This window comes from Hibiscus syriacus, unplaced genomic scaffold (genome assembly GCF_006381635.1).
Source record: "Hibiscus syriacus cultivar Baekdansim isolate YM2019G1 unplaced genomic scaffold, ASM638163v2 tig00113722_pilon, whole genome shotgun sequence".
NCBI lineage: Eukaryota > Viridiplantae > Streptophyta > Magnoliopsida > Malvales > Malvaceae > Hibiscus > Hibiscus syriacus.
This window is the reverse complement of record NW_024063469.1, coordinates 489553-501186: the sequence shown is the minus strand read 5'-3', so window position 1 is coordinate 501186 and position 11634 is coordinate 489553. Positions and strand designations below refer to the sequence as shown.

At 37.8% G+C, this 11634-nt stretch overlaps 1 protein-coding gene across 1 annotated transcript; it reads left to right on the top strand.

The window, feature by feature from the left end:
- The first annotated feature begins 807 nt into the window (after window positions 1–807).
- On the top strand, window positions 808–2658 carry LOC120187007 (NAC domain-containing protein 7-like). The gene is made up of 4 exons (XM_039190804.1): window positions 808–823; window positions 1344–1532; window positions 1630–1901; window positions 1979–2658. Exons 2-4 carry the CDS (start codon window positions 1373–1375, stop codon window positions 2606–2608), a joined length of 1062 nt encoding a protein of 353 aa, XP_039046735.1. The 5' UTR covers window positions 808–823; window positions 1344–1372; the 3' UTR covers window positions 2609–2658.
- Window positions 2659–11634: the final 8976 nt, after the last annotated feature.

Genomic DNA, 11634 nt, shown 5'->3' with positions numbered 1-11634 from the left:
ACCCTTTCTTTTACTTTCATCTCAGCTCATTGACGTAGACTTGGGAGCTTAGCCGAGTCAATTTAATAATTTTAAAAAATAATGAAATTTATTTTAAAATTTTAATTTGGAGAGGTGTCACTAGTCGATAATGCAATGGGTCGGTTCGTGGGGTCAGGTTGTGAAAGCTTGGTGAAACTTATGTGACGTAAAATTAATTAAGAATAAACAGAAGTAAAACATTTTTTAGCAACAATTTGAACATTGTTAGAAGCATCAATTGTATGAGTTATGACTTAATTTTAAGTAGAGTAATAAATAGCTTGAATTATAATTAAATATAGAATTTATACATGGTAGAAATTGAGCTTTATATATATATATATATATATATATATATATATGAAAAAGAATATATGAGAGGGATACGTTTTTAGGGCAATGTGTGTTTCTTATTTAACCCTATCTCGTTCCTCCTTTCCCATTCTTCATTTCCCTTTATTTTCCTTTTCCTTGTGATCTCCCTCTTCCCTTTTCCGACAACTAGTGGACAAGTTCTCGAGTCCACAAGTGTGTTTGGGGGCCGTGGGGTTTCAGTTCAGTTCCCCAGGGTTACGACTTTCCTTTTCTTTAAAGCCACCTTAATTTTCTTACATGATCTCTTGCTTTCTTTTCTGTGTTGTTTGTCTGGTTCAAATAAAAGTATAAGAGAGTGAACAAAAAGTTAGCTCAAAGTTTCTCGGCATAAAGTTGATTTGGTGCAAACACATGATGAGTCTGGTTTTCAGTCAGATCTCAGAGGATTAAGCAGTTTGAGTTGGATAGTAGAATATCAAGCTTGGTGGTACCGTGAGCTTCTCTTCCTTGTTGTTTCATTTCATAGTTTTTTTTTTCACGAGTGATCATTTCCCGAAGGTCACAAAGATTGAAGCGTGGGATGTTTTTGGTCTACGTTAAGCAACGAAATTATGAAACCACAAAAGATACGATTTGATGTCTTTAACTGCTTTTTGATCAGCGCTTGAATGTTGCTTTTAAGCTCCAAGATGCCTTCATCTTGTATTGATTAGGTTTTCCAAGTTTTCAGGCTAAAATTTTATTTTTCTTTACCATCGAGAATTGCTGTTTGGTGTTAGCATAGTGAAGATCTCGTAGTCAACTTTTAGACGTATGGAGGTTAATAGAAAGGTTAAAGTATCAGAAATGATAACATTTTCCATTGAGAAAACTTGCCTTACAAGTGCATCCAAGTTTAATTACTCATCATTAGATATAATTAATGAATTCGTTTCGCTGTTTGTTCCTTGTTATCTGGTGAGAAACCCCATTACTTTTCTTGGTGATAATGTGACATTTTAATGCAGGTTTTGATTGATCTTTCCTTGGAAGAAATATGAATACCTTCTCAAACGTTCCTCCAGGCTTTAGGTTTCATCCCACGGATGAAGAACTGGTTGACTATTATCTCAGAAAAAAAGTTGGTTCAAAAAGGATAGATCTGGATGTCATCAAAGATGTCGATCTTTATAAAATTGAACCATGGGATCTGCAAGGTAGCAAGAAATGCCATAACAATCCCCATGTTTTTTTTTCTCGGATTAACAAATGGTCAGATTATTTGATTATGTTTTGTTTTGTGGGGATCATAAGAATTGTGCAGATTAGGAACTGAGGAACAAAACGAATGGTACTTCTTTAGCCACAAAGATAAGAAGTATCCAACAGGTACCCGCACTAATAGAGCAACAAAAGCAGGGTTTTGGAAAGCTACGGGAAGAGACAAGGCTATTTACTGCAGACTTTGCCTTATCGGCATGAGAAAAACCCTAGTCTTCTACAAAGGACGAGCACCCAATGGACAAAAATCCGATTGGATCATGCATGAGTATCGACTCGAAACTAATGAAAATGGAACTCCTCACGTAAGTATATCTATATGTATATACTACATCGCAAGCGAAAGTTGTGTTACTATTTGTTGTCTTTGTTATTCCACCAGGAAGAAGGATGGGTGGTTTGCAGGGCATTCAAGAAGCGAATGACGATGGTTCAAAAAGTGAGTGAATATGAATCTTCATATTGGTACGACGAGCAAGTCTCGTTCATGCAGGAACTTGAATCCCCAAGGCGATTTCCTCAGCCATATGCATCACCATACCATCACCACCATTACCCCTGCAAGCAAGAGCTTGAGCTGCAACACAATTTGCCTCATAACGCTTTCCTTCAACTCCCTCAGTTGGAAAGTCCCAGAGTTCTGCAATCCGCTGCGAGCGTAAGCGCCTGCAAGTCGGTTGCTCCTTACGGAAGCACGTTGCAGTCAACAACTCTCACACAGGAAGAGCACATGAACCCGGTGATGCATCAGCAAAATCTGAACTCGGTTTATAACAACGGCGAGCAGGCAGTGGACCAGGTGACTGATTGGCGAGTTCTCGACAAATTCGTCGCCTCTCAGCTTAGCCATGAGGAAGCATCCAAGGGAAACAACTATTCCAATGCAGACACCAGTTTGCAAGTGGCTGAACATATGAATTTGCTAGCTAATGAATCCAAAAGGCCAGAGATTGCTCATCAAGAACATACCTCTGCGTCGACTTCGAGTTGTCAAATTGACCTATGGAAGTGAAAGCATATATACTAATTATAGAAGGGAATTTATAAGAAAAGATGTCTTTAATACAGGTTGCTGCTGTACATAATAAAACTACAATATATGGTATTGCATTAGCTATGGACCAGGCATGCAGTTATTATAAACATTAATATGCAAAAGTACAAATAAATTAGTACTTCTACTATGGCCGACAGTTCTTTTGGGACCGAGTCGGCCTAATATTGAATGTATTTTCTTCTTGATATACATATGATTGTTTCTTTATCGAAATCTTTATTCTTCTTTGGTCATTCATGTATTAATTTTGAAACTTTTAATCACCGTTTTAGAAATTTTTCAGATACACAAAAAGTTCATAAATCCTTTATTATTTGGATCAGAGACATGCTCTGGAAATGAATAATAATTTAATCTCTTTGCCGAAAAGCACAACACTCGAGTCATACCATTATCCTCATTTTTTTTAAAATTTTATATAGGGACCAAACCAGAATTTAATCTTAATAGAGGCGGGATCTTTTTAACGGCTTTAAGTTTTATATATAATTTTATTTTTATTATTTATTTATCTTAAAAAATATAAATGATAACATCAAATATACATATTAGTTTTATCATTTCTATGAAATAACAAGTAGAAAATTAGAAATAAAATTAAAAAAAATAATAAAAATGTATGATTTTATAAGGTGTTAAAGACGTAATTATCACATAATCATAACAAAACACATCACTCCTTTAAATCTCATAATGCATCGTCGAGTGATATAATATACTAAAATTAAATATAAGATCAAATATGCATATTAGTTCTACCATTTCTATAAAATAACAAGTAGAAAATTAGAAATAAATAGTAAAAAATGTATGATTTTGAAAAGGTGTTAAAGACATAACTATCACATAATCATAAAAAAACACGTCACTCCTTCAAATCTCGTAATGCATCGTCGAGTGATATAATATACTAAAATTAAATATAAGATCAAACAACTCCAATTAATAAATTATAGCAGAGATCGGGGGCCCTTTGTGCTCGAATGGCCCTCAGTCATTGCAAAAGGGATTTATGAGGTCTAACGACAAATTTTATGGGATATGCGAGGTCTAAAGAAGATAATTTTGATTTATGCTCTCATGTCATGTTCATATTCGGTATATATAAATAAATTTTTTCATCAATTGCACAATGAATACATATTTAAAAGTGTATATTTAAATATTTAAACGAATTTATATCTAAACAATACGAGGTTTGAGAATCTCATGATCAAACAAGTAGATTTTGAATTCTCAAATACTTATCTTAAACTTGATCAGATCCATGTTAATACGACGATAGTCAAAGAAAGTTTGTGACATTAGAATCCCGAACAACAATTGACAGAGGTCTTGACCTAAATCTTATTAAGGTCAGGTTTTCTATTTGACTGCTCAAAGGAATAACTTTGCTTATGAGATTTTCAAATCTATCACATTGTTTCGATATTGATTCATTTAAGTATTCAACTTTTAAATATCCACTTATTTGGTGGTTGAAGATAATGTTCATATACATGTTGATATCATCTAATTTTGCTAGTGCTCATGTGAATACATGTGTCAGACATGCATTGCACACATTTTGTCTTTTAGATAATTTTTGTCTTATGTGACATAAAAGAGTCTCAATTCGGAAAATGTTTATAAAAGTGTGTAATTCTAGAAGAATTTTAAGGGTGATCTAATGATTAAAGAAACCATCTTTGGTGGTGCCATTTTATGTCTTGATATTTGGTATAATTAGTCTAGTGTCATTTTAGTGTGAAGTGTCTTGTTTTTATGATATTTGGTATAGGATGTGAGCTGTAACAAGTATTGTTTCATTGAATTGAACTTGTTAGTTTATGCTAGTTTTGTATCCTGGATCGACTTACGAAAGAAAAGGTGAACTATGCTGTATTCTAAAGGAACTTGGCTGTTATTTCCCACCGGGTAGGCTCATATCACTATGAAGGAAATAATGCAACATTTTTTTGAAGAAAGAACAATTATTGAGCTATGAAAATTCTGAATTTCTAATATATAGTCCAGTAATTCAAAGTTTGGGACACAGAATTTAGATTCTAAATTTCTAGATTTTACTAGTCATTGCCTGTTCACAGAACAAACACAGCTACGTACCTGTTCAAGAAGATGAATTAAGAAAGATTGAGCTAGACTGCATCTCCTTCAACGTGAAAATTGATGTGGAGAAGAAACCGCAGTCCGCCGTGGGAACAAAACTTGAAGAAGCTATCTTTGTTCAAAGAATAGTGGTTTAAATACCTGGAGGAATTTAAGGGAAACAAAGTTAAGGTGTTGAGTAATAATGGATGATTACATTACATGATTAAGAGGCAAGAAAAGTGGAATCGTTCATTGGCTGTTACTCACTGAGAGAACATCCTTTTTACTTGGGTTGAAGCCAAGCATGACGATGTATCCCTTTAAAGCAATGAAAAATAAATTTAAGAAAGACATCATCATTGGGCGTGCTCTCATGGGCGTGCTCCAGTTTTATCATGAAGAACAAAGGTTTAGGGTTTCATTTGCACTACCCTTTTGTATTCGTCTCAAATTCTGTTGATGAAAGAAGCCGAACAAAATGAACATAGCGAGCAGCCCATGCGCACATTAATCCATGTGAAGCATAGTTATCAGTGTGCTAATTCTTTACTTTCTCCAATCCCAAGACCTCTACAGTTCCCGGGACACACCTTGTACTTGATCCATTTTTATGTCTATACTTTTTGGCATAATCACCTTTTGTGTCATCATTTTAGCCTTTATTTTTTCCCCATTTCTTTTAATCCTTGAATTTATAATTTTTTTGTCAAATTAATAAAAAAATAACAGAATTATTATATTGATATAATCTATTTTATCTTTTATCAATGTTAATAACGGTTAATCCTTGAATTAAAGTTGGTTGAATCAGGCCCAGGTGATTGCTAAGTTTGAACATCAATATAGTCCCAGCTAAGTGGAATACCAGCTTCATCAACAAACTGAAACTGAAAATCCAAAATTCCAAAATACAGCGATGGACAACTGGAAGATCCCTCAATAAATTTTGTATTCCCTTCTATAATTACAGTACAAATCTATTCCAACAACAAAAAAAGAAGAAGAGGAAATTTGAGGTTCAGGTTGCATTTTGGTTTATAGCATAAACAGAAAACTTGCCCATGAACAGTGGTTGACAAAAATGGAGTTGTTTCAGTGTGATCCAATGAAGAAAATCGACACATATTCCAGTATTTATGAAAACTGACTGCAATTCTTGCTATAATGAGTCTAGTCTGAGTTGTAAAGTGGAAGCAATGCATCTTATGAGGAAGAGCAAGCCATGTTCCCCACACCCACTCTTAAACATGGGGACCACACTGTTCTTTCATGGATAAATACACTCCAAAGTTTACTTTATAGAAGTGTCATTTTTGGCCTTCGACCTTCTTCTTCCCATACCGGAATTAAAAAATCTCATCTTAGAAGCCAAAACCTTAAAAAAGGTGTGTCACCGCCGAAATGGATTTCAACAAGAACATTAAATTCGGTGTCCAATTTTGTTGAAAATGATAATAGGGATAATCGTAATTTAGTCCTTGTATTTTAGGATATTTTCAAAGATTAGTCCTTAAGTTTCAATTATGAATACACTTACTCATTTAGCTTCAATATCATCCCAAATCATCTCTTTTTCCCAATACTAAAGAGTTTAGAGAGTTTTCTTGTGAGTTGTGAGTGTTTTGTAAACACCTTAAAATTTTATCTCTTTAGTAAAAAATCTGCAACAGTCCGAAAACGTAGGCATAATTGGATGAACTTCGTTATCAATTTCGAGTATTATTTTTCCGCTTTTATTTTGCATTCTCACTAATCTGGTTATAGGGAAATTACTTGTTTATTTCCCAACAATTGGTATCAGAGCTTTAGATTGTAAATTTTGTCAATTTTTCTGCGAGATTACTATTCACATGAATAGTGAATTTCGTGAATAGTAAAATTTAGTCGGCGATACGAATTTGTCGACGGAGGTGTTCTAATACACGATGGTTCGCAGGAATTGTCAGAAACGATCCAAAAGAAGGCAGATTCGAGTGGGAGCAATGACTTTGAGAAACGAAGTGGATGAGCTCAAGAGGAATCTGCTCATATGCAAGGGAGAAACAAGTGAATAGGGTGTGCTCAAAACCTTCTTGGAAGGACTTAGAATAGGGGTGATGATCGGGGGAGAGAAAGCAGATGCCCAGAGACTTTCGGATGCCATAGTTGTAGCCGGAAAGCTGATTGAGCTTGCAGGAGTCAAGCCAAGTAGCAATGTGTCGTCCAGGCCCATGCCCAGGGATAGTGGCAACAGTGGGGGGAGATCGGGAAAATGTGCAGCAAGGAGATGGTAGAGAAAGCTGTTCGAATGGCCAAGGTGAGCCATCGACTGTTCGTAGTCAAGGAAAGCCATCGGGAAAGAATGACAAGGCTAAGTCCGGTGTAAAGAAGAATGGGAGCAAGGAAAAATTTAAGTTCTACTTCTGTGATGGTCCTCATTTGATTAGAGGATGTCCCGAGAAGCGTCGCCTTACAACCATCATGAATAGGATGAAAGAAGGAGAAGTAGTGGGAATTGGCAAGGTCGCAAGTGTTAAAGCTACCAATCCAGGAAAAAAACTTGGCCCGATTGATGGGATCAATGCGGCCAAGCAAGGATCGAGATGAGGCAAGGTTGTTGATGTTGAAGCAGTCGAACCCGAAAGAAAGCCCGAGATTACGAGTATCCAAGCAATCAAGACAGGGGAAAGACTTGGTGAGGCTACATGTTCCAAAGTAGTCGAATCAAGGAGCAAGAGTAGTGCGACTACAAGTTCTCAAGTAGTTAACCCAGGATCGAAACTTGACGAGACTGTGGATGTCAAAGCAGTCGAGCACAAGAAGGGACCCGGTGCGATAGCAAGAGATAAAGCCGTCAAACCGAGGGTGCAAAGTGAGCAAGTCTGCTCACAGTATACCAAGATAGAGGCATGGTCCAAGTTGAGGCGTCTCAGGCATAAAGGGATACTTAAGGAGTATATGAGTCGATTCAAAAAAATCATGCTCAAAGTCCCAAGTTTGACTGAAGAAGATGGATTCTTCACCTTCATGTTCGAATTGAAGCCATGGGCGAAGAGAGTGTTGGAGCGAAGAGAAGTCAATGAGTTGTCTAAAGCCTTGACAACAGCTGAGTCCATCAAAGAATTTGGAGTCAAGAAGAACAAGACTTCCAAAGCAAAGCCGAAAGCCGAGGGTAGCGGCAAGAGATTTCGTGATGAAAGCAAGTCAGAGGATGAGGAATGTTGTTCCTCGAGTGGCAGAGAAAATTCACTCAATGATGAACCAGATGGTGAGTCTGAGGAATATGTGTGTAGTCTTGGCACAAGTTTGAGTGTCAAAGATGCTAAGCCAAGGGTAAGAGTTGAGCAAACAAGGGGGCGCAGACTTAAGATGCTAGAACTGTTGCAAAATTACCCGAGGGGAGCCGAGTCATCCAAGGTGATGGATGAGCCCAAGATCGAGTTGTCTAGAGAAGAGGACAAACCCATGATTGAATAGGCATTGAGAGTTGAATCAATAAGGTTAATTTCTGCCAAGGCGAGTAGAAGCCAAGAGCAAGAAGAGTTGTCCATGTCCAAGGAGTTTGCCGAGCATGTTCGTGTAGAGAACATGGCTTCAGAGACCATCTTAAGAGAAGGGTCGAAGCAGGGGCTTGCCGAGGATATTCAAGTGAGGAACAATCCTTCAAAGACTAGTTGACAAGAGTCGGAGGGAGCCAAGACGTTGAGGGACAAGGCAAGCACGGAGAAACTACCCATTTACAAGGTGGAAAGTGAGCTCCAACCTTCGTGTTAGAAGAGAGGAGGCAAGAAGAGGCATCAGACTTTGCCGTGAGAAAGTGTCGATGCATGATGGCGAAAAGAACTCCAATGACAAGGGTTCAATGCGAGGAGTGTCAGACTTCAGGGAGTAAGAAGGGCTGACGCAATTTTTGAGTAAATGCCAATGAAATCATAGGGGAAGGTACATCTCAACACTACTATAGTGTTCTTTTGAGTTTGATTTGTTGTTTTAAGTGAGTATAGGTCGAGCAAGACCTAACTTTTAACGCGGAGGAAACAAAGTTTGGAGGGGATCTAAGACTTTGCCGCATGACCGGGAGGGTCGAAATCGAGGCAAATCAAGACTTGTAGAAAAGAGAGTTCCTACGGTAGAGATGCACTTGTGGGCGTGTTAGCACATTTCATCACTTGGCGGCAAGAGCCGAAGCAAGCACAGCCGTTATGGGAGGCCGAGTCCTTATGGGGGGACATGAGCAAGTGGTGGCGTCGAAAGGCAACCAAGTTGATGCAAAGTATGGCGCGAAAGATCGTGAAGTTACATGTGGCAAAAGCCAAGGCAAGCGATTCGTATGGGAGGACCAGAGTGCTATGATGAAGCAATGCAGGTGGATGATTCAGTAAAGTGGGAGTCTTCCATGAAAGATGAGATGAACTTGCTTATGTCAAATCAGACGTGAGAATTAGCCGTATTACCACCAGAAAAGAAAGCACTCCATAACAAGTGGGTTAACAAAGACGGTAACTATAGACAAATTGAAGTTGTGTTCAGCTTCTGTTGACATGCTAGAGTAACAAGACCAGAAATGTTGATGCATTGATCGAGGTGTGAAGACAGATTAAAATCAATCTTCAAGTGGGAGATTATAAAGTCAAAAATGGTGTGCCACCGCCTAAATGGATTTCAACAAAAGGGGCACCGAATTTGGTGCCCAATTTTGTTGAAAATGATAATAGAGATAATTACAATTTAGTCCATACACTTTAGGGTATTTTCAAAGATTAGTCCTTAAATTTTAACTATAAATACCCTTACTCATTTAGCTTCAATATCATCCCAAATCATCTTTTTCTCCTAATACTAAAGAGTTTAGAGAGTTTTCTTGTGAGTTGTGAGTGTTTTGTAAACACCTGTAAATTTTTTCTCTTTAATAAAAGATCTGCAGCAGTCCGGAGACGTAGGCATAATTGGTTGAACTCCGTTATCAATTTCGGATATTATTTTTCTGCTTTTATTTCACATTCTCACTAATCTGATTATAGGAAAATTACACATTTATTTCCTATCAAAAACTATGCAGGTTCTTTCCGATTCCCAAATCAACGGGTGAAAGACCGACTCCACAGACATTGAATGAGGCCTTTCGGCTAGGACAGTGAACCCTGACCCTGAGACAGCCAGAGTAAATGACCATTGTAGTCTGCTTAACGTTTCGAACTCCCAAGCCTTCAACAGGGCATAATCACCCAATAAAAAGCTAAGAGAAATTAAAGGGTGATTATCAACACGAGGGTAAAAGGCAATCCAGCTGTTTTTGTCCAAAGAAACACCTGTTTTCTGCTACCAAAGATGGGCCTAGAAAATGGGACCAGCACCACCCATCTTTTACCTTCTCTGCTTTGTTCGTGTAACTCTCAAGTTTAAATTCACATATGCTGAGTCAGATGTTACCATTCTTGCCCCATCTTGACTCGTTACGCAAAAGTAATAATTACTCACAACTGCTACACCTCCTGTTATTTGTTTTTCTCTTACAACACATTTTTGCATGACAAACCTTTAAGGAAATGGCTATATTGATGGAGCCATCAATTGTGCAATGCGAACCGACCTGGGGATAAAAATATACATTCGTGTCTGCACACTCATGTACGTACATGTACGCATCTGTATATTCATGTGTATAACTTATTCAAAGCTTAGAGATTAAGTTGTATTGAAATTTGATAAATTGTCATCGGTACATAAATTATCTGTATTGAAAGAATGATGACCCTCATAAATTAAACAAGAGCAGAACAAAATACATGTCAAAATCACCCAAGATTCACATCAACAAGACTACTTACACACCTGAAATTAACACACAGACCCCAAACCTTTCGTGAGAAACTAGGATATGACAAGAACCGACACCCTGAAAGAAAACGACTAGCGGAAATGGAGAAGTACAGAGGCAAGCATCAGCACAGTGACCAGAAGTTTCGATCTACTGCCTGTTATTGATGTTGCGAAAGAGATGTCCTGTGGCCTGAAAAAGAAACCAAGTAGTATTAGAAACTAGGCATCATCATTTTTTAAAACCAGCTTTTGAAGAAAATCATTCACATAAAAACCAACTCTTTTTGCATACTTCTGCATTTTGCTCAGGATGCCACAATAGAGGGCGTTGTCCGGAATAGGGAATTCGGTTTTGTTCGTTTTCTCCAGATTCACGACCCTCATATATGTTTCTTGGCCAAGATACCACGAGTCGAGGTTTTCTGTTCTAAGGTTCCACACTCCGACGTTGTCGAGCGATATCAAGATTGCTGTCCATGCACCAGGATAAACCTACAAGACGGAAGTGTCACATTTCTTGTGAGTTTCAATGACCTACCTGTTTTGTGGAGCATAATAAACTGAGAGCTTGTTCCAATGACCTAGCCGGCAATGCCATCCCACTTGTTATATGTGCCTATGCTATTTTTGGACCACTCGCCATAATCCATTCTGCAACAAGATAATTGAAGAGTTAGTGTCAAAATCATAGTGCAAACCAATATGTTTATACATGATGGTCCGTAAAGGAAACGAATTCCTACCCGACAACAAAAAATGCATATCCTCTCAAGTGATATGTTTGCACCTTGGTGTCATTGATCTGTAGGATCACTTACATAAATCCCCTATACGTACCATTGATTACTGATGTCTCCATTTTAGGTGGCCCTGTAAGTGACCTATTGGGAAAATCAAGCTTATATACTCCTTTAAGCTTGAACTGATCAGCAAGCCGGATTGGTGTAGCAGGGTTGACAAATGATACCCCACTAAGCGTTGTTAGACGTTTTCCACCAATAGTCACAGGTGGCTTATTTCTCAACACAAAAATGTCTGTCACATTGATTGAGCCCTATCTAAAAAATCCTTGTGGATTAGGGCGAGCACCA